Source organism: Alexandromys fortis, unplaced genomic scaffold (genome assembly GCF_014885135.2).
Source record: "Alexandromys fortis isolate MF-2015 unplaced genomic scaffold, M_Fortis_MF-2015_v1.1 scaffold_45, whole genome shotgun sequence".
Lineage (NCBI taxonomy): Eukaryota > Metazoa > Chordata > Mammalia > Rodentia > Cricetidae > Alexandromys > Alexandromys fortis.
Window position 1 is genome coordinate 2,107,355 of NW_026067926.1, and position 26,563 is coordinate 2,133,917.

General features: G+C 44.5%; 1 protein-coding gene across 2 annotated transcripts in view; it reads right to left on the bottom strand.

The window, feature by feature from the left end:
- Window positions 1-25,988, bottom strand: part of Lcmt1 (leucine carboxyl methyltransferase 1) — a 65,337-nt gene extending 39,349 nt beyond the window's left edge. The window contains exons 1-3 of one of the 2 annotated variants that reach the window (XM_050143255.1): window positions 25,702-25,988; window positions 5,406-5,497; window positions 4,313-4,434 (exon numbers count right to left, since the gene is read on the bottom strand). In XM_050143255.1, the coding sequence (XP_049999212.1) occupies window positions 4,313-4,434; window positions 5,406-5,497; window positions 25,702-25,808 (321 nt within the window). In that variant the 5' untranslated portion in view covers window positions 25,809-25,988. Of the gene's footprint in view, window positions 1-4,312; window positions 4,435-5,405; window positions 5,498-25,443; window positions 25,653-25,701 lie in introns of those variants that run through there. The other variant, XM_050143256.1, reaches the window with a different exon arrangement.
- Window positions 25,989-26,563: the final 575 nt, after the last annotated feature.

Below are 26,563 nucleotides of genomic sequence, written 5' to 3' on the forward strand. Positions count from 1 at the left end.
TGTTAAACTCTAAGCCAGTGAGAAACCTGTCTCAGAGGAGGTAAATGGTGTTCCTAAGGATGACCCAATGTTGTTCTCTGGCCTCCATATGTGTTTGTATACACAGGCACACACACACACACACACATATACATGTACACACACACAAAAATTACTATGTACACACAAAACACACATATACATGCATTTAAAAATAGATATAAGAAAAACAAAGAGGTTTCTGTATTTGTCCAGGTAAGGTCTATAGAACTCAAAACTGAGGTGGTTGGGAAGGAGTTGTGAGGTGTCAAAACACAGTACGTATTCTTCCAAAAGTACTTGAAACAATTAGAGACCATCATGAAGTCAATGTAGAATCTGTAATGCCCAACATTTTAGGGATTCATTTAGAATGAAACAGTTACTATGAAGAAGCATCACATGCATAGGGTTAGGATCATTTCTTTGCTGCTGCAATGAAGAATAAGGCTCAAATAATGTGGGATCCCCCTCTGTATGCTGTGGATACCACTGATTAATAAAGAAACTGCTTTGGACCTATAGCAGGACAGAACTTAGCTAGGCAGGGAAAACTAAACTGAATGCTGCAAGAGAGAAGGCAGAGTCAGGGAGAAGCCATGGAGCAGCTGCCAGAGACGGACACACTGAAACTTTGCTGGTAGGCCACGACCTTGTGGTGATGCACAGATTAATGGAGATGGGTTAAATTAAGATGTAAGAGTTAGCAAACAAGAAGCTACAGCTAATGGGCCAAGCAGTGATTTAATTAATACAGTTTCTGTGTGATTATTTTGGGGCTGAGCATACAGGAACCAACAAGTGGCCTCCTTCTCACAATTGGTGCCCACCAACTGAGCTGCTGGGGGGTCAGGAACCTAACTAGTGGCCTCCTTACAACACTCAAATCCCAGCTCCACCATTCATCTGAATGGGCCAAAAGTGAACACAGGGGCTGTGGGGGGGGGGGGAGGCTCAGTGGTTAAGGGCAGTAACTGTTCTCCCAAATCCCAGCGCCACTATTTATCTGAATTGGCCAAAGAGTGAACACTTACAAGGGCTGGAGAGAGGGTTCAGTGGTTAAAAGTGTACTTCTAGAGGAGCAAAGTTTGATTCCCAGCACCCATATGGTAATTCATAATGACCTATAACTCACAAGACAGTGTCCTCTTTCCAGGGCTAGTCCAGGCACTTGCCCTCCTGAGCCACCTAGCATCCTTCCCAGTTGAAGGAAAAACAACTGTGGCAAATCATACTTCAATCACTAATGCTCCGATTCTCTGTGCATTAACACCACAAGCCTAAAGAGCTCCTAGATAATCAGCTGATACAGAGGCCTCAAATCCAGGGCAGGGCAGCCGGGAAGAGAATCACTTAAGGAAGCCACCACAGCTGACCATTTCACACACTGCCAAAGTCAATGCTGTTTCCCTCCACAGGACTAAAGAGACATTAAGAAGGTGAGGTACCTTAAGAGGTTTTACCCTTTATCCCTCATTCTTTTTGTGACAGTCCTAGTTTTCTTGTCTACAGGAAACCCCCAACTATACAAAGGGTCTTGAGTCCCCAAGCACACACAGAAAGAAAGGAAGTCCATAGTAGTAGCTTCACCTCTGCAGATTCAGCCTTTCTAGCTAGAAGGTAAAAGACATAGTAAGAGCATGGATAAGCTTTTTCTATGCTTTTATGGAAAGGCATATTATCTCTAAGGCATATATTTGTAATTCTTTTCTGCAAAGAGCCAAAAAAAGAGTTTAATCTTTTCTGGTCAGATGGACTCTGTTGTAACTAGTCAACTCTGTTGCCATCCTAGTCATAAAGCTGCTAAATATGAACACTATACAAACAAATCGAAGTGACTGTGTTCCAATAAAGCTTTATTTATAAAAACAGATGGCGGGCCAGATTTAGCCTATCACTTGTTTAAAACTCTTGCTCTCTAAGAGCAAACAGGGAGCTGGAAAGACAGCTCCGCGGTTAACAGCATTGACTGCTCTTCCAAAGAACATGGGTTTAACTCCCAGGACCCATTTCCAGGACCCACATCTTTAACTCCAGTTCCAGGGGATCTGACAGCCTCTTCTAGCTTCTGTGGACATCAGGCACGCACTTCATGCACAAACATACATGCATGCAAAACACCTACACACATAAATTTTAAAAAAAATAAAAGAACAAACAAGAAAAATATCTACAATATCCTTAAAAAGGAAGTTTGGAGGGGCTGGAGAGATGGCTCAGCGGTTAAGAGCATTGCCTGCTCTTCCAAAGGTCCTGAGTTCAGTTCCCAGCAACCACATGGTGGCTCACATGGTGGATCTGTAATGAGATCTGGTGCCCTCTTCTGGCCTGCAGACATACAGACATAATATTGTATACATAATAAATAAATATTTAAAAAAAGGAAGTTTGGATTTAAGAAAAAAAGTGGTCCAGATCAACATGACTATCAATAAAAATATAAAATTTGCCACAAAGGACTTTCAAACTTTCTGCTATTTTCTTTCTTACTACTGACAGGCAATTTTTCTTCTTAGAAGAAGTAAACTTTGCTTGTAAGTAAAAATCTCAAATTTATAATTATCAAGTTATCTACAATAAGGAGGAAGAAAGCAACCCATGTGATCAAGGGATCCCAGGCCCAGTGGAGGGATCTCTTAAGAGCAACACCCTTACACAGAATCTGCTCAAGTTCCTTATACCAACCATGTGACACTCTGCTACAAAGACAAAATAGGCCTGCGGAAATGATGTCACTAATAAGGCCTCCCCAAATAACCAAAGCACTGTGTAAACAAGGACTTGAGTTCACTGCAATGTGTGTCCCCATTCTAAAGCCACAGGTTGTTGGATCCCAGAAGACACTCTGTCCCAGGCATCTTCCTCCATCTGTGAAACCCCTTGCGGCGCTCTCACAATAACACTGTATCACATAAAGGCTCTCATAAATGTCAGTTATCTTATCCTAGAGAAAAATTAAAATGCAAACAAGAACACCAAGATCACACTGGCCATTGGGTTCTCACGTAAAACAAAAGCTGGGTGCTTTGATGACCAAAGTCCTTATCAGGTGAACTGATTGGAGACCAGTGATCTGAGCAGGCTGGGTTATGTGCATACATTCTGATTTATCTTATTCTACACTTCCAAGGATCTAGGGAAATGTACAGACCCATCACTACACATGACTGACCTCACAGAGAAGTCAAAAAATCTGCACAAACCTGCAGGAAGGACATGTGACAGAGAGGACATGTCACAGAAAAACCAGGATCATGGAGTCAAGGCAGAACTTCAGCAGAATCATGTCCCTTCCTTGTGAGTATGATCAGATCTGCCTCTCTACCCCTCAGAGTAGCTAGAGCTCCAACCTGAACAACCACAGCAGGCTTTATGTCATACCCTGCATATCCATCTCACAAATCTCTGACTCTTACCCTAAATGACGTTACATGGTCAACAGATCATAGTTACTACCAAAATTACAAATTTATAGATTTGGTCTCAGTGATTCTGGTGAAAAATTTTTTTCTTCCTGCTGTATATCAACACACAGAAGAAAACACATTAAATTTTAGTATAAAAACAATTAGAGGGGGCTGGAGAGATGGCTCAGTGGTTAAGATCATTGCCTGCTCTTCCAAAGATTCTGAGTTCAATTCCTGGCAACCACATGGTAGGTCACAACCATCTGTAATGAGGTCTGGTGCCCTCTTCTGGCCTGCAGACATACACATACACACAGACAGAATATTGTATAATAAATAAATAAATAAATAAATAAATAAATAAATAAATAAATAAATAAAACAATTAGAAACCATCTAACTTATTGGGCCCTGAGGAAAAACAAAGGGTTGACAGTTATAGTAGGGGTGACTATGGGATGCATCTAGGCAGATGGAATGGGATGAAAAAGGCTATTGAATTGCTTTCAATATATTTATTTTTTTAATTTATATGCATGTTCACCTGTACACATGTGTTTGCATGATCACTGCGTTTGCACATGCATGTGGAGGCAGAAGACCACCTCAAATGTCATTCCTCTCAGGTGCACTCTACTTTTTGTTCAAAACAGGATTTCTCATTGTCTTGGAAACCCCCACATAGGCTAAGCTAGCTGGCCCAAGAACTTCCAAGGATCACCAGTCTCTGCCCCACCCCAACTCCCCAGTGTAGGGTTGCAAGTGCAAAACCACTATGCCCAGCTTTTTATGTGGAGGAGACAGTCCCCTCTCCTAATATATTTTTTAAAAGTTTAAACTAAGTAATCATCTCCAAAGAACTAAACTGTAGTAGAGCCTTTAATTACCTTTAACTTCCAGAAGGTGGTGTCCATCCCAGCCCCAAGGTTGAGAATTTGACAACGACATTCTGTCTTCCGGAGAAAAGCTTTAATAAGCTGGCTGACACCGTGAACTCGAGCAAAATATCCTTCAAGAGAGTTCCAGAGAAACAAGCTGTGAGTCACTCAGAGACAACACACACTGTCCCTCACAGCCTCCAGAGAACCAGGTGCCACAAGGGCCACTGGCTCTGAAACACTCATCAGGAAATCTGCCTCAAGACCACGGGGAGGAACACCAAGGAAACTAGCATGGCCTTACCTGGAGACCTGTGGTATTTAAATCTCTTTGCATGGCTCACAGAAACTATCTGCAAGGATCTACCGCTAGGAGCCAAAAGTTCCCCAACACTGCACACAGCTGAATCAAGATCTCTCAGTTAGTGTTCACTGGGACAGAAAGTAAGCCATGTTTCTGCCTCAAACCCTTGATGAAATGACTTAAAAGCCCAACAGTGTTAAACACTATAAAAAGGCACAGAAGGTTACCCTCACGCAGACAGTTCATAGCGAAAGATACATGATAGTTTTCTTTTGCTTAGTGTTTTGTGTGTGTGTGGTTGTTTTTTTGTTTGTTTGTTTTGAGACAGGGCCTTATTGTATAGTCCAGATGGCTTTAAACTCACTATTTTCCTGCCTTAGCTTTCAGAGTGCTGGGAATATAGGCATGTCCCACCACACTTGGCTTATAAAGAGGGTGTGTGTGTGTGTGTGTGTGTGTGTGTGTGTGCACCTTTTTTTTAGTACTAGAAACTGAACCCCTGAACTAAGCAAGCACTCTATGAATGAGCCACATCTGTAGACATTAATAGATTTCAAACAGGAAAATGTAATCTCTTTTATAAACAAAGGAAATAGACAACAAATTTCAGTAACACCACTTTTATGATCAGGTTGAGATGAGAAAGTTTTATAGAATCCCAGATTGGTGAGAACACTGGAAACTAAGGCCTTCCCTATGCTTTGTGAAGAATACACCCCGGAAGGCTCCCTAAGAGCGAATCTGTAAAGCCTCAGGGCTCAGGGTGCTGAGATGGTGGGAAGGCAGATGGTCACTTACCTCTGTTAATTTCAGGGGCCTTCCTCTCTTTAGACTGCCTCACAAGATGCTCGATGTATGGATCATGCCAATAGCCAATGCTCACCGCAAACCTGGGAAAGTCGAAAAGGCAGGCAGTGAGCATAGATTTTTCAGTCCTACGTATTACTGTCAAGTTCCCAAGAATCACGTAGGGAAAAAATATCTACTTCAAAAGGCCAATAAATGCACATGGACTGCCTCACAGCCCCCTTAACAAGACCCACCTGACATCTTCACACTAACATGACACCACCATGAATGTTTCCCACTTCAATCATGCTAATTTCTTTCCCAGGACCCTAAATAAAAATAACCCATCCACCCTTCACAATGACTTACGATCATCTGTTCACTAGGTAAACATTATGTCAAGATTATCAATTGTAACAGAAAATTTCCTAACTCCTACTCTGAATCTTTACACCTCTAACCCCATGTTCGTTAAAACTAAGTCAGGACTAAAGGGTGTGCGCAGTAAGTACATCTCTATGCTGCAGTCTAAGCTCCCAGAAGCAGACACTACATCTTTTCCTTGTAACTACCAATAAGACTTCTTTCTCTTGGGCTAAAGAGATGGCTCAGAGGTTAAGAGCACTGGCTGCTCTTCCAGAGGTACTGAGTTCAATTCCCAGCAATCACATGGTGGTTCACAATTCATAATGAGATCTGGTGCCCTCTTCTGGCCGCAGGAATACATGCATGCGAACAATGTATACATAATGAATAAATACATCTTTTTTTTTTTAAAAAAAAAAACCACCTTTTTTTATTTGATTTTGGTTTTGAGACAAGGTCTCCTATATATCCTGACTGGTCTCAGCATCTGCATTCCTCCTGTCTCACCCTCCCAAGGGCTGAGGTTACAGATGTGTTAGTTACACTAGGTAACAAGACTGACTTCTGCCTTGCCCTAGTAAGTGACATATTTCTATACAGGCTTGTCTCTCACTGGTGTTTGCACATGTGCAGGTACCATGAGGAAGCACGTGGAGTGAGGTATTTAATACAGTATGCAAACATGCTCACTAATGGCCAGGCCTTGCTACCTGAGTCTACACAGTCCAAAGCAAACAACACACTTACAGTCTGACCACAGTGAGTTTACTCAGTCTGTAGACAGAGGGTAAAGCTCAGTTGTAGAGCCAGTCATGGTGGTTCACACCTTTAATCCCAGCATTTAGGAGGCAGAGGTAGGCGGATCTGAGAGGTCTAGGCTAGCCTGATCTACATCGCAAGTTCCAGGCAGGCAAGCTGGGGCTAAGTAATGAAATCCCGTCTCAGCAAGCAAAAATACAAAACAAAACAACTCAGTGGAACCGTTCTTGCTTAAGGCACTACATTCAATCCTAATACCACAAAATAAATGAATAAGAACAAAAAATTAAACAGTATGGATTTCAACAATGTGTGCCTCATTACTATCAAATTCAATTTGATCACTGTGAAAATCTTCATTTTTTAACTATGAAGACAAGAATAAAAATAGAAAATAGCACCATGTGTTACACACAGGAAGAATGAAGACTGTTTCCGGAAATTTTGAGGTACATGTTGAGTTGCAGTGAGCTATCTTCTCATTGTGGAGATTGTTTTTAGAGGAATCTTGTAGTGCCATCTAGTGGCAAAAGCATATCTTTAGCTGAAGCAACCACAATTCTTTCCAATCCTTACCACAGGAAAGGAGAAGGGAGTGTTCTAGAGTTGACAGATCAGGACCTCACCATTTGACCAGGCAGACAGCCAACATACAGGACTTTTTACAACACACGGTATGTGAGGAAGGAAAAGAAGGCTGCTTAAAGGGAGGAGGATGAGCGTCAGATTCTGGGATTTAGAGGTCACCAATGTGAGACTAAACGAACTGGCGTATTCACACAAAGAAACGCTTACTGGCCTCCAGGGCACAGAATCCGTGAGTTACAGGGGGCTTTTTAAAAGAAAGTGTCACTGTATTGTCTGAGGTTTTTTTTGAAGTTCTGACTCTCACTCTGTGTGTTTGAATATTGGCTCTTTCATCTGACTTGAATCAGAAGGCATCAAAACATAGTTTCAAAGAGCAATTCAGGTCTATGTTCAATGGTCTTTAAACGCCATGGTGAGAAAAGCACTTGTGGCTATAGTGGAAACTACGCAGCCAAGCCAGCAAATACCTACTGCACCTAGCGGCACAGGTGATGGCAGCCCTTACGGACAAGAGACCGTGAGACACACAAAGGACAAACAGTATCTGACTCCAAAGGAGTAAAGTGCAAAAACCTGCGCACCATAGAATCAAAGAGCCGCCTTCCCCATGAGAGACACTGAAGCCTGACTAGCCAATAAACCTAAATGGCAAGGATTAAACCAGAACTACCAGAAGCCCACCACAAAACACTTATATCCTCACAAAATAAAGAACTCTCACAAATTAGGGAGGAAGCACCCCAAAATTCCCAGAAGAAACAAAAATGGATGAAAAGACATATTTGGGGACAATTCACAAAAGAAATACAACTAACTAACAAACACAAAAAACTTAGCCTCAATAATTTTTAAATGGAAAATAAAAGCGCAAATAAGAGTGCTATTTCTTCTTTCAAACTGGCAACAAAATTGTTTCTGAGTATACCTTGGGTTTAGAGAAGGAAGAGGGCGCTCAAGCTCTGCTGCCAGGTGGTGACCACGCACACATGATGAGCCCACAAGGAGCTGCGCCATGGAATACACACACACAGGATGAGCCCACAAGGTGCCGTGCCACGGAATACACGCACACATGATGAGCCCACAATCCCACTTCAGGGTTTTATCCTCAGAAAATAACCAAGAATGGGAGCAAACAGTTTTCTGCACGAACACTGGCTATGAAAACTCCACATGCGGATGTCCCAATTTTGTTAGGAACTGGCTGACCCAGGTGCCCAGGACTGCCCCATAGATAGCGAACGCTTGCAATGCTATCAGCAGCAGTTAATCTGCACCGCCCACACTGCTAAGCACCAACTCTACTTGCCAGTTCCACTGTGCTCCCCTCCCCCCGAAAAAACCCTAGAACACTTCTCTGTAGAACCAACTTTCTTTTCAATGCCTATATCCAAACAGACAGAGCTCTCCGACTTGGAAAGACACTGAACAGTGGCCCAGTCTTTATTTAATTCACTCCTGCTTTAACTTCCAAATACTCATCCACTGCCTGCTCAACGCAGTAGGTCTTTAAATGACTTGTTTTTGTTTTTCACAGTTAGCCACTCCCTTGTATTTTCTTCTAACACACACTGTAATAAACACTTACTTACTAAGATGTAAAATGTCTTTGTCCTACCTGTAACCACCTCACATTATTCCCATGGGAAACACCAATCTAGTCCAACCACCTATTCATTCAAGAAATGTTTACTGACCACATCCAATTTGCCTGAGTGTCAACTACAACAAGTCCTTCATCTGAGAGGTGCAAAATCCCTTCGACTGGGTTCTAGGTAAGGCCCTCCTCATCTTCCAGCCTGAGAACCAAGGTTGGTGCCTCAAGTTCCACTTGGACGCTCCTCAAATCTTCACTGCATGCTAGGCATTATTGCAAATGTCGACACTCTCCTTGAGGGCTGGTACTGCTTTACAGGCAGCAAGTAAGGTGCACATCACAAGCTGTGAGCTTCTTGGAATGTAGAAAATCAGTGTGTGTGTATCTGTCTGTCTTTGTGCACACGTGTGTGTCTGTCTAGATATGTAAACGGCACACATACTCTTGGCTGCAAACTTCAACCCCGGATGTGAACTGCACTGTGCTGCGGTCTCTAAGGCCTCTCACTGCCTCCGGCTATCATTTTATTGCTGCTCTTTCACTTCCCTCACGTCCACGTTTACATCCCATCGCCTGGGCATCTTCTTCTTGCTTTATATATAGAAAGCAGGAAGCAGCATCTTCAGGGTGACAGGCTACACTTAAGCATGTTCTGAGGGCTGAGTGCACCTGCCAGACATGACTTCTTGAAGCATACAAGGAAATATATACCTCGGAGACCCACACACATGTGGGATGTGCCAGGCCACTTCCTGGGGACCTGGATGAAATTAAAGGAGGGAAAGGAAAAGTCAAGTGAGCACTGGCATTCCCCTCCTCCTGGTCTGCCATGGACGGAACATTTCTCTTCCACCATGATGTTCCTGCTCAGGCTTCTGAGGCAAGGACATTGTGGACTGACTGTCCCCTCTAACACTGGGAGCCGAAAGAAATTGCTCCCCCCTTCAGTTATCTACGCCAGGCAATTCAGTCACGGAAAAGGAGCCCATGCACTGTTGAAAGCATCACTTAACACAAATGGCAAAAGTTCAACCAGAAGGTCCCTTGGTATGGTGTCTCTAACTCAGCAAAGGAAGAGTCAATATGTAATATAAGGCTAAGATGCTGTGATGGTCAATCCACTGTCAACTGGAGGGGATCACCACAGAAGCAAACCTCTGGGCACATTTGTGAGGGAGTCTGCAGACTAGGTTAACTGAGATAAGTGGGCAGAACCATCCCACAGAGTAGGTTTTTTTTTTTTTTAACTTTTTATTGATTATTTGTGGATTTCACATCATGCATCCTGATACCACTCATCCCTCCCTGTCCTCTTGCTTCCACCCTCTGCCCTTGCAAGCTGCTCCCCAACCCCCCCCCAAACAAACAACCCAAAATCTCAGTGTGAGTGTGGAAGCTGCAGTGCAGCCCAGTGAATTACACAGTACATACACCCTTTAGTCCACACATCTGTACTTGTGTCACTGCAGTGAGTCACTGGTCTGGTTCAAGGCCTCTGGCTTCTGCGACACTCTCGATACTGGGCCCTCACTGGGACTCTTGGATATCCTATTGCTGCCTTGTGTCATGGAGATCCTGAAGCTTTGAGTTTGTAGGTCCAGCCCCTTCACAAGCTCCAGCAGTTCATAGATGAGATGGGTGTTGGGGGGGGGCTAACTCATAGGCCTGGTTCTGGGCCTGGGTGGTAGCTTAGCTCGTCAGCCTGGCAGCTTTCCCTCATCATCACCACCCAGTGATGATGCTCCCCAACACTGCCCCAGCTACCTCACCCAGTGTAGCAGACAGCAAGGAGAGCTCACAGCCTTGGGTTCAGCTCACCCACACTCATAACACCAGGGCCAGCTCTACTGTTTAGTCAGGAGCGAGGTGCAGGGCCTGCTCTCTAGATAGCTGCACTTGATGAGTGGCAGGGCCAGCTCTCATGCTCCCAAGGTCCAGGTCAGTGCTCCTGCCTGTCTTGTAGCAGAAGCAAGGGGTTGGGAGGAAGGGCCTAGTTCCCTTGCCCTTGCCATTCACGGGCTGGAGTTTTAAACTGAATAAAAAGAAGCAAGCTGAGTACCAATGTTCATCTCTCTCTGCTGCCTGGCTTTTGTACTGTTTGTACTATGCCACTGTTCATCCCACAGTTTGACAGTAAGCTTTATAATTAAAGTTAGTGGAAATTCTCCAACTTTGATCTTTTCAAGAAGACATTTTGGATCTTTTTTACAGATCCTTTGTATTTCCATATGCATTTTAGAGTGAACCTGCTATTTCTTCAAAAAAGATGGACAAGATTTTGATTGGACTACGATGACTATATATCAATTTGAATAGAACAAAAACCTGTTTTTTGTTTTATTTTGTTTCTGAGACATGTTCCCAGACTGACTCTAAACTCACTATGTAGCTGAAATGGCATGAAACTCCTGATCCTCCTGCCTCCACTTCACACACGCTGTGATTACAAGTGTGCACTATCTCATACCTGACTCAGAAATATTCCAATATGAGAAAGCACATTTCCATTTAAGTCTTTAATCTTGATCAGCAATATTTTGCAATTGTCTGTGTGGAGAGGTTTCATGTCTCTCATTAGATTTATTCCTACTGTACAGAGTTTATCTTCTGTCCTATTATAAATGATATTCTAGTAGTTTATTTTTCTGTGCATGCAAATACATGCACATACAATATATTTGCCTGACAAGATTCTATCTAGAATATATAATGTGACCTCCAACAAATGAAAAATAACATCAACAAAAACAGGTAAAATATTTGAACACACCAGACAAATGATGTAAAAATGGCCAATAAGTACATGAAAAAAGAGCTTGATGTCATTAGTCACCAGAAAAATATAATTTAAAACCATAATGAGACGCATTTCACATATACAGGCATGCCACACGTGACAACAATCCAGAGACTGGAGTTCTAGTGCATCGCTGGAGGGACTTGTAAACACACAAGCCAGGAGGGAAATCGGCGTGGTGGTTGAAAATTAGCCCACGCTATGACTGGGTTCAACAATTAGAACGCATTAGTGATTAACTGAGTCACCATGGCATGAAGAAAAGAAATGATTTCCCCTTGGAGTCATTTAACCAAGGCCAGATCTGAATTCTCTACTTTGTGCTCCCTGTGTCCTCTGTCCTCTGTGTATGAGTCTCAATCTGTGCCCTGCATGTTCTGTCTGTGTGTGTCTGTCTGTCTTGTGTGTAACTATGCCTCTCTGTGTGTCTATCTGTGTCTGTGTGTCTGTCCCTCACAAAGGCCTTTGTTTAATACTTACTGAACAACGCAGAAGGCATCCCATGGAGAAGGACTGGGACACTTGACAGAAATCTTTAACAGAGCTCTACAAGGAGCTAAGTCACTGGCTCCAACTGATCCCGCCTGACCAGACAATATTGTTTACCAACCAGTATCCGTAAATGGGTGCTTTCAACCTTTATGGCAGGTCTTTGGGAGCTGCTTCCAGTTTCTGTATTGCTGCTTGCAGCTAATGACTCACGTGCTTTACTCTGGTCAGGGGAACAGAAGAGTACAGAACTGAAGACTGCAGCTGCGCATTAGCTAAGGTTGTAAAAGCTGACTTCACGGGAATCCAAGGCAAGTAAGGTTGATTGTTCCTTTGTTCTCCTAAAGGCAGGTTAAACAAACAGTCTGAGTACACAGTAGGCTATCAGTCTTTGGTCTTAAGTGACTTCAAGGTGTATTATTAACTGGCTGTGTGGTCCAGCGAAAGTTCCAGTCTCTTAGAATGTAAGAGATATTTTCAGATTACTGAAAATAATCACCACAACTAGGCAACTCCAAAACAAACAAAAAAAAATGTGAGAGAAATGAAGACTGAAAAAAGAATGCTGACTAAAGGACCCACTGAATATCCATCAGCAGGTGAGTGAACAAATCAGACAACAGAAACAGGAGCGGACGACTTCTGACCAAGCAGACTCCTAAGCTCGCTTGCTGACCAGGCCTTAGCCACAGCTACCTACGGCTCACAGCTTAGGGACCCACCTCCAGGACAACCCTAGCCCACCTTAGGGCACCTGTCTAAGAAAGGCTGAGGCTGTTACAAGGAGCGAACTGTTCTTCCAGCTGGGCCCTGCCTGTCTCCTGGCCTGGCGGGTGGGGGAGGACTGACATCACAAACATCAGTTAACAAAACCAGGCAGGTCTGGCAGAGCCAACCCTGCCTTCCCAGGGTTTGTAAGCCCAACTCCCTAACCCCTCTGCACACCTCAGTGTTTTCTCATTCTTCCTTGAAACACTCAGCCAGTCGATTCTATTGAACTGAAAGCCTGGTTCAGTTCCTGCTAGACTGAGTTGGAATGCAGGAGTTTTCCTGATTAAAACCTACTTTGTTGTCTGTGTCTGTATATCTTTGATGATATATACATCAATAAACCTCAAAGAATACACTGAATGCTAGAATAAGCCTTTAATTCCAGCACTTTCTGAGTTCGAGGTTAGCCTGTTCTACACAGTAAGTTCCAGGCCAGCCAGGGTTACACAGTGAAAGCCTATGTCAAAAAAGAAAAAAAGAATATATACTACAAGATTAATTGTAGAATGTCCAAGAATAGTCTAATCTAGGGCTGGGGATATAGCTCGCTGATGACGGCACATGCCTTAAATCCAGCACTTGGGAGGCTAAGGCAGAGCGGGAGATTGAGGTCTACATAGAAAGCTCCAGAACAGCCAGGGCTACATGAAGAGACCCTGTCTCAAAACAACAACAAAAAGAAGTCTCTTTGGTAGGTTTTCCCCCTTGATGAAAGGGGGCTCACGGCATATATCTGCGGCCACCATCTTCTCCTTTTGCTTTTCCTTCCTAAACCACCACTGATCAAATGAACTAGGAGAATTTTATAAACTTTCCTTATCCTGAAAACAAGGGAAAGGGCTCAGGATAACATACAATTAAGTAACTTTTAAGTCAATGATTTAAGTCATCAAAGTGAACAAAAGCAATAAGGTAGACATATACACACTAAATATGAAAATTTAGTATATACAGAGCATGCGGTTCAAGTCACTAAAGTCAGCAGATAAGAGGTAAAATTAACACTGTAACCTTATAACACATATAATATAATCTTATTTCAAAACAGAAAAACAAAACCCACCAAAATGCTAAAAGCAACCCTTACAATGAACAGGAATGGCCTTCCCAAGGATTAGTCAGAAAGTAAAGAATGCACTAGGGAGGAGGCTCACTTAATAAAATGCCTGCCATGCACAGTAAGGATCTGAGCTGAGATCCCCAGGGCCCATGTAAACCTCAGGCACAATGGTATATTGTAACCTCAGTACTGGGTGGACCAGAGACAGGTGGATCCCTGCTGCTCATTGGCCAGAGCTTTACTGACCAATGAGCTTAAGATTCCATAAGGTCCTGTCTCAAAAAATAAAGGTGAAGAGCCATCAAGAAAAGATACCTGACAGCCAGGAGGTGGTATTGCACGCCTTTAATCCCAGCACTCGGAAGGCAGAGGCAGGTGAATCTCTGTGAGTTCGAGGCCAGCCTGGTCTACAAGAGCTAGTTCCAGGACAGGCCCCAAAGCTACAGAGAAACCCTGTCTCGGAAAAAGGAAGGAAGGAAGGAAGGAAGGAAGGAAGGAAGGAAGGAAGGAAGGAAGGAAGGAAGGAAGGAAGGAAGGAAGGAAGGAAGGAAAAAAAAGAAAAAAAAAAAAGATACCTGACATCTCCATGCTTCCACATGCTTGAGAGGGTGTGTGCACATATGAGCACATTCATGCACACACACACACACACACACACACACACCTAACTAATGTCAGAAATAGCATCATGAACATTAACAACTTCCTTTATTATGAAATGTACCAAACAAATTTAACTGAAAGACACACATCAGCCTTACAGAAAATACCTCATTAAATACAGAAGGAAAATTACAATCCTTAATGTTCAAAAATCTTAAAAATAAAAAATAAAAATATAAATAACCACTAAGAAGGATGTCACTCAATGCAGCTCTTGCCTAGCACTAATCCAAGGCCCTGGGTTCAATTATAAAACTGTGCAAACAAAACAAAACCAGAGAACAGGAAAAAGACAACCCAAAAGAAAAAACGAAATGGTGACTATCCACATAAAGCCAACAGACAGCAGATTAAAAATGAACATTCTAAGTTGTAAATATAAATTAAAATAGGAGCTATTACTCAATAGAAATTAACAAGAGAGAATATTTTCTACCTGGCAGTTGATAAACTTAAGAAACTGAGACGATTCCATAATTCATAACATGTTCACTTTGCATAAGAATGCAACCCACACAACCTCTTTCTGAGATGATTCTGCAACTACTCCCCAGGAATCTTTTACTGGAAAGCATATGGAAAAGTGGTGGTGGTCACAATACGATTTTTTTTCTCCTTTCTATTCTTTAGAAATTTAATGAGTATGACCTCTCTGCATATATGTCTGTATACCACATGGATGCAGTATCCTTTGAGGCCAGAAAAGAGTGTCAGATTCCCTGGAACTGGAACTTCAGCTCACAGCATGCAGTTAGCTGTGCCACGAGGGTGCTAGAAACTGAACCCAGGTCTTCTGGAAGAGCAGCCAGTGCTCTTAACTGTTGAGCTATACAACAGGATTTTAATAGCAACACTGGAACCATTTTAAATCAGGTTTTTTTTTTTTAAAAAAAGCACCCAAAGCGCAACATACCATAGACACCGCACAGCCGCTAAAGACAATGAGGCAAACTGTTGTGAAACCACAGGCACAAAATGCTCACATTAAGGCGCAAAGGGAGGAAGTGCTCGCCTCTGCACTATAAGAATTGAACGGTTGGAGCCAGAAAGACAGCTCAGCAGCTAAAGGTCTTTCTGCCAAGCATTAACAACCTGAGCTCAGTTCCCATGTGGAAAGGGAACTGATTCCCACACACTACCCTCTGATCTCTACACGTGTTCCACTGTTCCAATGCATTTACACACATATACAAACAAATGCAATTTTAGAAAAAAAGAAAAGAGAAAGTAGGTCTGGCAAAGCACAAACGCAGACTGAGTGAGGTATGGATACATTCCCAACTGAGGCAGGAAGGTCATAAACCTGAGGCCATCTTGGGCTACAGAGATAAATCAGAAAGAGAAAGGGAAGGAGGAAAAGGAGGAGGAAGGGAACGAAGGAGGGAAGGAAGACAGGTGGGTGGGAGGGAGCACAATGTAATTTACTTCATTCATGGGCAAGTTGTGAAGCTCATTTATCTTCAGTAGAATGGTCCACTTCTATAATAGTATATTTTCTCTTGAAATGGAAAGTAGAACCTGCTTTGGAAATATTTTAGATCAAAATCTCCACCTTGCTCTCTGGTGCACAGTTCTAAAGATGTAATCAGTGCACCAGAGAGGCCTGGGCCAAAGCCCTCTGGGCAAATGTAGCTCTGCCTAAAGGTAACCCTGTAACCTGCTCCTGTGTCACATGGCTCACAAGTATGCATCCCTGCTCTGTGCTGAGTTTATTATTCTCCTGGAGACTCAACATTAAGCAATGGATTTGTAAACTATGCCTGAGCTGCTGACCACAAAGAAAACACACAGAGTGCTAGATAAACAATTAACAAAGGTATGGGGACAGACGCAGCATTGAGTGAATGTGCACTGCTGATATGGGAACAGCCATGTCACGAACCTTAATGCCTCAGACTCACGGTACTGGCAAGGACTTCCCCAGGTCAGGCTTGAAGGAACGGCAAGGCCTTCTTCTGGTCCTTATGTCCGTACAAATGCTGACAATGTGTACAGAAAGTATCACCCATTGTTTCCTCCTCCGGGGTGACTGCAGCCCGAGACTGCTCTCCTACAAAGATCAGCTAACCTGACTCCGTTAGCAGTACATAATAAAAACACACTGAGTGTCTGGGCTGCTGGTGTACTTTCAGAGAAAATGGCCCTTCCAATTTCAGCTTTTTTGTACATTTCTATGAGTCTGTCATTTCTTCAACCACCAATCACCCCAATCAAGACATCCCATGCAGGTCATGGCATGTGGGTATCAGAGGCATCTGTTTGAGGGAGCCCCATCCCAGCTGAGCTAAGATAAACATCCTGTAATCATCTTGAGAGTACTCAGTCTCACCCACATCCATCTGTTGGCCTCTCTATCAGTTGTTCCTCCTTCCCAAAGCATCCAGAATGTGATGGATTTGCAGTCCTGCCCCCACCACCAGCCTACCCTGAATGCCAGCAGCTCTCACTGAAGGTATTCCTGGTCTTCATCTCCCTGACTCCATCTTTGCCCCCTACAGTCTGCTCTTCACAGGGAAGCTGTCTGGATCCTTTTAAAACCCAAATCAGGCAACTTTATTCTCCAGCTCAAAATCCTCTAATGGCTCCTAACTCATAAGAGAAAGGTTACAAGAGGGGATGGGGAGCTGGCTCAGTGGTTAAGAGTACTTGCTGTCCTTCCAGAAGATGCAGGTTTGATTCCCATCAGCCACAACCATCTGTGACTCTAGTCCCACAGGATCCAATGTCCTTTTCTGACTTTGGTGGGTACCTGGAATGCATGCATACACACATGTAGGCAGAGCGCTCATACACATAAAATAATTGTTTTAATTATGAGAACCTATCATGCACAGACTCTTCTCTCTTTCAATCACTCTGTATTGCTGCTTATGGAACAGGTCCAGCAGCAGGCTATGCTGGGTGGGGTGAGGGGCTTTTTCTGCCTAGAATACTGTTTCCTCAGTTGTCCCCAGGGCTCACCCCCTCAACTTCTCCAAGTGTTTACTGTAGATGTATCTTCTCAGTGGAACCTTCATTAGTCACACACACCCCAACACACAAATCACACATGGCATGACAGATATGTGGCTAGTTTCCTGTCTGGTTTCTAAGAGGTCCATTTGGTTTTTCACGTCTGTACTGACAGAACACCACTTCCATAGATGAAGCAAGCACTCACTAAAGAATTCTGGGTAAAGGAATGTACACATCTGTAAAATTCATGAAACCAACTAATCTGAAGCAGAGGGACCAGCAAGCTCAACGGCTCTGAGGAAGGGGCGCACAGAGGAAGGCAGAGTGGTGCTGACGAAGTGATGCTGGGACACAAGTCCGAAAGAGCGGGGCCCCGCCGACTGGGGAAGGTCATTATCAACAGGAAGCCGTTAACCCAGGCCAGCCTTTTCCAAACTTCTGGCTGCACTACGACACACATATCAGAAGAAAGAACGACCAAGGCAGCCCAAGAGGTAGACTAGTGCCTTAACTCTGATCACACCGGGCCTCACCTTGCACTGAGAAACCAGGAGCTGAGGCAGAAGAAGGAAATAGATTCCAGAAGCACTTTGGGAGGAAAGGTAACAGAACATACCACATCTGTGAACTGAAGACCAGGGGTCACTGTGCTGAGGGATGGGCAGCAGAAGAACATGCCAGGGTAATCTTTAGCCGGGAGTTAGCAGTAGGGCATCGGGTGCCATTCTGAGACAGCTGAGTGGAGATTTCTAATTAGACAGATGTTGATGGAGAGTGAGCAGATCACAGGAAGGCACAGTGGGTAAACATCACACTGGAGATTTGTACTTTGTGGCTGATAAAGAACTAGGTTTTCAAGTGACAGAGTAATATTTGTGATTATAAAAACAAATGACCCTGACTAGCAGGTAGAATACAGACATGTATTAGGGAACTGAGGGAGGGAGGTGAAGCACTGGGCTGTGGCACGGAGAGAGGCTCCCTTTGTCACCACCCATCTCCTGCACGACGAATGGAGGCGTGTTAGACCACGTCAGTGCACCCATTGCATCCTCCCTCAGTGGGTCTCCCCAGCATCCCCCTGCAGAAGCCTCTTTTGCTGCCCACTGCCCACCTCTGGCAAGTTCTAACATATTGCTCCACCTCAGGGCCAATGCGTCTGCTTATACCTAGCGCCTCTTCCACCGTGCACGGAAAGCAGCCTTGACCTCTAGGAACTGGCTGGCTAGCAGGAGCCGGGTCTTCACCTGAGGTCAGCTGGCTTGGCACCCACAGCAAGACCCCACTGTTTTCCTGTGGGACGTGAGCAACCTTGCAGAACACTCACACAAGGCATCCGCCAGGGTGACAAGCGACACAGAATATGCACAATGCTGAATTCTAAGCACTGATTAAAAATAAGACCACTGTCTCAGTTTGCTTATTATTGCTGTGATGAAACGCCACGACCACCAACAACTTACGGAGAAGGATATATTCGGCTTACATGCCCTGATCACAGTCTATCACAAATGAAAATCGGCAGGCAGCAAAGCGGAAGCTCTGGGGAACACTAGTTACTGGTGTTACTGTGCCCCTGCCCTCCAGGGTTTGCTCCCCCTGCTTTCTTAAACGCAGGACCACTTGTCCAGGGTGGCACTGTCACTTGTCCACGGTGGACTGGGCCCTCCCACATCAATCATGAATCCAAAAAATGCCCCCACAGACTTGCCTACAAGTCAATCTCATGGAGACTTTTTCTCAGTTGAGGTTCCTTCTTCCTAGATGACCCGAGCTTGTGTCAAGTAGACCGAATACTATCCAGCACAGGCACTGGGTCATCTACAAAAATACCAGACATCCCTCTCTTCCAGCTCTCAAGTGACCAAGTTCTCTCACGGTTTCAATCCTTCTCTGACAAACCTTCTAACATGCCGGAGGGCACCACCCCAGTAGAACTACCTGGCCTCGCCTATTAGCACTTGAGCCATAGAAAATCTGTTCCATGGACCCTCCTACAAACAACCAGGCTGATGCACACATCCTAAGAAGTATTTTCTCCCCCCTCCTGCTGAGAGAGTACAGCTACTAAATTAATCTTCTCTGGCTTCAGGTGTGATCTACAGGGCAAAGGCAAATGTCACCACAGGGAAGGACTATTAAGGCTCTTAGAGGGACATTAATGCAGAGGCTTCTATGGCCTCTGTTAAGCAGTATACTGGGGGGGAAGGAAGTCTGAAAGTAGATACAGTGTTAGGAAATTTAGTCCCAGCTACTCACAAGACTGAGACAAAGGACAGGAGTTCAAGACCTGTCTAGGCTATACAATAAAACCTGTCTCAAAAAAACAAACAAACCAGGTGCTAGGGAGATGGCTTAGCAGGTAAAAAGTGCTTGACATACAAGCATGAGGGTATGAGTTTTAACCCCTAGACCCCAGGACACACACAAAAAAGCCCGACACCTAGCATGAGTATCTATAATCCTAGTGTTGGTAGCAAACAAAGCTCTTTCTGTGCAAGCAAAATAGATGCCCTAAGTTTAGATCCCCAACACTCATGTACAAAGCCAGAAACTGTGCAACTGCCACCCCAGTTCTAAGGGAAGGCAGAGATAAGGAGACCCTGGAGCTCACTAGCCAAGAATCTAGCTGAATCTGTGAGCCCCAAGTTCAGTCAGAAATTCTTCCTCAAAAACTAGAGTGGAGTACAATAGAGGAAGTCACCTGACAGCCAACCCTGATGTCCACATGCACATACACGTGCACTGCACCAGTACACACATAAGCACACATATGTGTATGCGTGGAAGTGCGTGTGCACAAGCAGACACAGACAGAATTTCCTTATGGACAAGCTGTTAGGGGCACAGACAGGGTTGACAGATACACATTTACAGTAGTATCAAGTTGCCCTACTATGTGTTCTACAAATATTCCAGGAGGAAATGAAAACCAGAAGCAGTAACATTTCTCTGAGATCCACCACACCCAGCAGGACCACTCCTTGCTACTGTCTGCCTTCTAGCGGCTCACCTAATCCACAGAAGAGGTCTACTAAGACCAAAGGACGAGAGAGATAGGGGCACTGCCAACCAACTGCTGAAGGGTGGACTATGAACTCTGGGCTCTGACTTGAGGATAGGGAAAACCATGGCCCTAAGGAAAGTGGGTGAAACGTCAATAACTGAACAAACCAACTGCAAAAGAAGACTGTACCCCAGGTGGAAAATCATGGTATCATGGTGGGAAAGGGTGGTCACAAAGGACTGAGTACCTCCAGGCAAACTGGGGCTCACAGGGACACTGAGCTCACATATTGACTATATTAAGAATTACAAGAGGTGCGTGTTTCAGCACCACATGTTCTAAAACTGCAACGGCACAGAGGTTAGTCTGGCCTTTGTGCACAGATGATACAGAAATTTTAGAAGTGCTCCATATTTTATATCAGACCCTATAAAGGATGATACAAAAACCAGCTGTGGGATTTGGAGAGGTTGCCCCAAGGCCCATGCGTAGAAATACAGAAATAAGGAAGGCTAGAAGAGGTGAGCCATGCACCCAGGTCTTTAAGGAATTGGCTGAGTAACTGGGAAAGGGGGAGCAATCCAGATGGATATAACGAACCTCAAAAAACGGGAAGGGTAACAAATAGCGCAGAGAACACGAACACCTCATACATCCTCAAACACCTGATCCTTGGGGCTATAGGTGAGAAACAAGAGGGAACACTTGGGAAGTTTTCGAGTAAAGGCTACCCCTAGGGAAACATCAACATTAGGCACAGGGAATGGCTACAGAGGCCGAGGCACTGAAGAGGCTGTGGACATGGAGCACTCATCTCAGAGGAAACAGTACAGGTACTGCGGATGCTAGGAAACAAAAACCAGGGCGCCTGGCAGCACAGCATGATGAACACAAAGAGGACAAAGAGTCGGAGTCTCCTTCCTGCTGCTGTGGCAAACGACTGGGTTTAGTACCTTAAACGGCAAAGACATTCATTTGGCAAATGACTCTGGTGGCTAGAGTTCAAACAGCAAGGCACCAACCTGGCAAGACCCCCTGACTGTGTCGTAGTAAGAGAGAAGTGGATGGGGACGAGGCATATAAAAAAGAAAGAAACAAGGTTTTTCATGACAGCCCACTCTCACAACAACCAACCAAGTCCCAAAGAACAAAAACTCCCTTCTTCAAGAAATATAATATCCAGGGTTGGAGACAGGGCTTAGTAGTTAGTTAAAAGCAAGCATCTCAGCACACACATAAAAACCCAAGCCTGGTCTTGCACATGCGTGTAATCCCAGGGTGGGGTGGGAAGGCTTACGGATTCTAAACCTGATTGGAAACCAAAAGCTCCTGGTTCAGCAAGAGACCCTGCCTCAAAGGAAAAGGGTATGATTAAGGACATTTACGACATCCTTTTCTGGTCTTCACAGGTGTGTGTGTGCTCGCAAACACACCACCAACACTCACAGACAAACAAAAATTCACACACATATACACCAAGAAGAAAAAAGAAAAGAAATGCATTAAGCCTTTTTAAAGGCCTCTACAGCTCTCAAAGGCATGATTTCCCACAGTGACACATCAGGAACCAAGCCTGCCATCCTGGGAGGGGATAAGCCATACTCAGCAACAGCACAGGGAGAGTTGGCTATGATGGCCAGTCAGTCTTCCATTGACTGCTGCTAGCATTGGTATCAAAGGAGGCCATGATGCTGGCGGCCTGATGATGACGTGGGTGAAAGTGGCAATAACATCCAAACTGAAAACACCTGCTATGGCTGAAAACACTCCATACTCATCCTCGGCACAACCTCAGACACAGACAACTTCACCACTGTTCCAGGACTCTGCACCAAAAAAAGGGAGCGAACCCAAATACAGTGACAGAACTGTAGGGGCCCTGGGAGGCGGGCTGACTGTTTAAATGTTGTTTCAGGATTTAATGCTGTAACTCAGGGTGGCAGGAACCAGCTACAACGTGGTCAGCAGCTTCAACCAAACAAACAAAAAAAAAAAACACAAAACAAACCCAAATCCAAACTTCCAAACTATTACTAGTTTTTGACAACTTTACTTTGTACCAAATTATCAATTTGTACATTAGTATCAATTTTCTTTTTTTTTTTTTTTTGCATCAACTTGCATCCATTATCTCACTTAAACCTCACATTTAAAAGATATGTTAACTTTATTATTACCATTTTTTTAAAAAAGCAAGGGATAGGGAGGAAGACTTAAGGCAAAGAGAAGAATACTTTGTTCATATTTCCCCAAAGCAATCAAGTGACATCACAACTTTTGGCAAGACTGAAAAGTTTTATGTGACATGAAGACGTTGATCTCACAGGCAAGATGGCTCAGCAAGAAAAGAAGCTTGCAACCAAATCTGATTACCTGAGTTCAAGTCCCAGGATCCACAGGATAAAAAAAGGAAAGAACTAACTCACCTTACACCAGCAGTTCTCAACCTGTGAGCAGCAAACAACCCTTTCACAGGGCTTGCCTAAAACCATTGGAAACCACAGACAATTACATTATGATTCATAACAATAGTAAATTTACAGTTATGAAGTAGTAGTGAAAATAATTTTATGTTGTGGGGGTCACCACAACATGAGGAACTATATTAAAGGACCGCAGCACTAGGAAGGTTGAGAACCACTGGTCTACACTATCTGCTGTTATACACATATGCAAAGTGAATAAATGTAATTAAAAAAAATTTCAAAGATGCTGATCACAGCATCACAGAAAGCAAAGACAATGAATCCTCACATATATCTTAAGAATTAATTTATGAGGGCTGAAGAAATGGCTCAGTGGTTAAGATCAAGTACTGAAGCCCAAGCTCAACTCCCAGAACCCAGACTGGGTAATTTACAACTGCCTATAGCTCCAGCTCTAGGGGTCCTGACACCTTCTTCTGGCCTCTGCAGGCAACCCCTACCTGCCAACACGGTGTGCAGTCACACAGCCACAGATATGAATATGTTTTTAAAAATATACTGATTCTCACAGACAAGGACCCAGTGCAAAATACCTCTGAATGCATAACACAACCACCAGCAACACCCACACGTGTGCCCACACGGCTCTAAACTCTCTACTGATAGTAAACATCACTGAATCTTCAAAAGCACTTAAGAAACCAGCATTGTCATCTCCACTTTCTTTTGTATTTTTGATTTTTTTAATTATTTATTTATTTATTTATTTTTTATGTATACAATATTCTGCCTGTGTGTATGTATGTCTGCAGGCCAGAAGAGGGCACCTTATTACAGATGGTTGTGAGCCACCATGTGGTTGCCGGGAATTGAACTCAGGACCTTTGGAAGAGCAGGCAATGCTCTTAACCACTGAGCCATCTCTCCAGCCCCTGTATTTTTGATTTTTACTCTGTGTGATATACATGTGTGTTTGTACATGCATGTGCAGGTGTGTACAGCTCTGCATGCACATACACATGCACAGCCCTTATGTTGGTGTTAGGTGTCTTCCTCTATCGCTTTCTACCTTATGTTTTGAGACAGGTTTTCTCACTGAACCTGGAACTTGCCAACTTGGCTAGACTAGCTGGTCAGTAAGCTCCAGGGATCCCTTTGTCTCTACCTCCCCAGGCTGGGGTCGCAGGCACGCCATGCCCAGTTTTTTTTGGGGGGGGAGGGTTCGAGACAGGGTTTCTCTGTGGTTTTGGAGCCAGTCCTGGAACTAACTCTTGTAGACCAGGCTGGTCTCGAACTCACAGAGATCCGCCTGCCTCTGCCTCCCGAATGCTGGGATTAAAGGCGTGCGCCACCACCGCCTGGCTCATGCCCAGTTTTTTTAATGGGTGGTGGGGATGTGGACTCAGGTTCTCATGCCTGCACAACAAGTGTTTCACCAATTAAGCTATCTTCCCAGCCCCACCAACCCTACTTCAGAGACAAGAAAACTAAAGCAAAAAGAAAAAAGAAAAAAAAAAAAAAACCCTTAGGGGGCTGATGAGATGGTCAGTGGATAAGAACACTTTTTGTACAAGAGGACCTGAGTTGGATTCCCAGCAACCCATTAAAAGGAGTATGACTGCACACACTAGTATTCCCAGAGCTGCAGGAAAGAGCGGATTGCTGACATTGCTAAGGTCTAGTTGAAAAGGTTAGTCTTGGGTTCAGTGAGAGATCCTGCTTCAAGAGAACAAGGCAGGGTGACAGAGCAGGACACCCAACGTCCCCCTCCAGCATCCACAGGTATATACACCCACACACGTGTGTGTGCACATACACCACAAACACACATACACTTTTTTTTTTAAGTTAGGATCAAGTTTATACAGCTCGGGCAGAGTCTGGCTCCAGAACTGGTCCTTTAAATCCCTAAGACTTCACTCAAAAGGTTGTATTCCCCACACTGTTATAATACTCTCTGGCCCCCATCCCACTCCTCTTATTCCATTGTCCTAATTCTAAAGCCCCCACTCCTCCCTTGTTCTAAACATTGTCCTACTCCCTTCTTTCCATCTTTTCTTGCCAGTTTAAACATCACTGTAAAAATTCCACACTCTAAAGATGCTGCTGACTCTCTAAGAGCCCAGAACTAAAGGATGAGCTTACTCTTCCTCCCAACTGGGCTGTGAGTCTAGTAGGTCCACGCCATGTCTGTTTTGCTCCACCAGTATTCGCAATCACTGAAACCCCGCCAACTAGCACAATGTAATGTCTCAATAACTTTGTTGCGAGAGAGAAAAAAATGAATGAATGCCATGCAAGCTTTGTGTTTTCTCTAGGTACACCTGCACCGGCAATGCCCCACCACCATCTGCTACCCCTCCACAAATACGGTGGTCTGTGTGTGGTACCGACTCTACAAACAAACACTGCGGGGGCCCAGGACCTACCACCTACCCCTCGGAGGACTGAGTTCCAAGAGCACAGGAATCATGACCAATTTTAATAGGATGTAAACTACAAAGCAAGAAAATTTGCATTTCCAACCCATCAAAGCTGTAGTTAATACTTGCAACATACCCCGTCTTACCAGAAGGCCAAGATCACGTAAGCTTGGTTCAGCTCCTTACTCCCAGTCGTGGTACCCCAGGTTCACACACATTCGGTCAGTATGACTTAAATGAACCCCTCCCTGCTCTGTGCTCTTCCCAGGCGTAAAGAAAGGTCCGCTCCAGGTGGGTGCGGCAGCTCCTCCCCCAGTGTCCAAGCGTGTGCTTTGGACAGTGGCTTGCCTGCCACCTAGGCCCGGGACCCCGGCGCCCATCTCGAGCCCCGCGCCCCGACGCACCTCTTGCAAAGAGAAGCATCTTCGCAGGTGCCGCGCACTCCCTCGTCATCCAGGTCAGAGTTCGAAGCGCAGGAAGAGAACGAGGACTCCCTCGAGCTGGTGGCCATGTTCGTGGGATGTTCTGGGGTGCGGCACCCACCAGGGACATGGAAACGGGGGCGACGAGCAGTGGGAGACGCAACAGAAAAACACAGACAAGGACCAGTGCGGCAGGACTAGGGGCTCGCTAGGTGGGCGCAGCCCAGTGACGCCGCCCCCGCGGGCCGCCCAGCCACCTTCCTGCTGATTGGCGCCTGCGTCATGACGTTTATAAGACCAAGCTCCTCGTCCAGTCAGACCACGGAGCGGCCCATTGTAAGGCTCTTTAGCTCCGCCCACAAACCCCGGAAGTTTCTTAAGGTAACCCCGAGAGGCTAGGAAAGACGCGGTGCTTTCTGGGATATGTAGTCTTAGGTGCTCTGGGGTTTTCTTTTGCTTTATTGTTGGTCAGAAATTTTTATAAGTATGGTCAACTCAGGGCAGAAGTGCGAGGAGGATCCTTAGCACTGGGACAAAGAGCAGAGACTCCATGGAGAAGAAGCAAGTCTAAAGTATTACTTTCTGTCGCCTCTCAGTGTCATTCAACAATGTAACAAATTTTAGAGTCAACACTGAGGCAGGTCCCATGATTTGAAATATTAGGAAGTGGCTCAGAGCGTTTGCCTGGTTAAGGTTCTTGACAACCGAGAAGAAAAATTTGTAAAAAATAGAATGGAAAACTGCATAGCCGTGACAGTAAACTAGGGCTGGTGTGGGGGCTGTGGCGAGACAAAAATTCCTTGACTTCTGTTTCAGAAACAGTGGATATTCCGTGAGAGATATT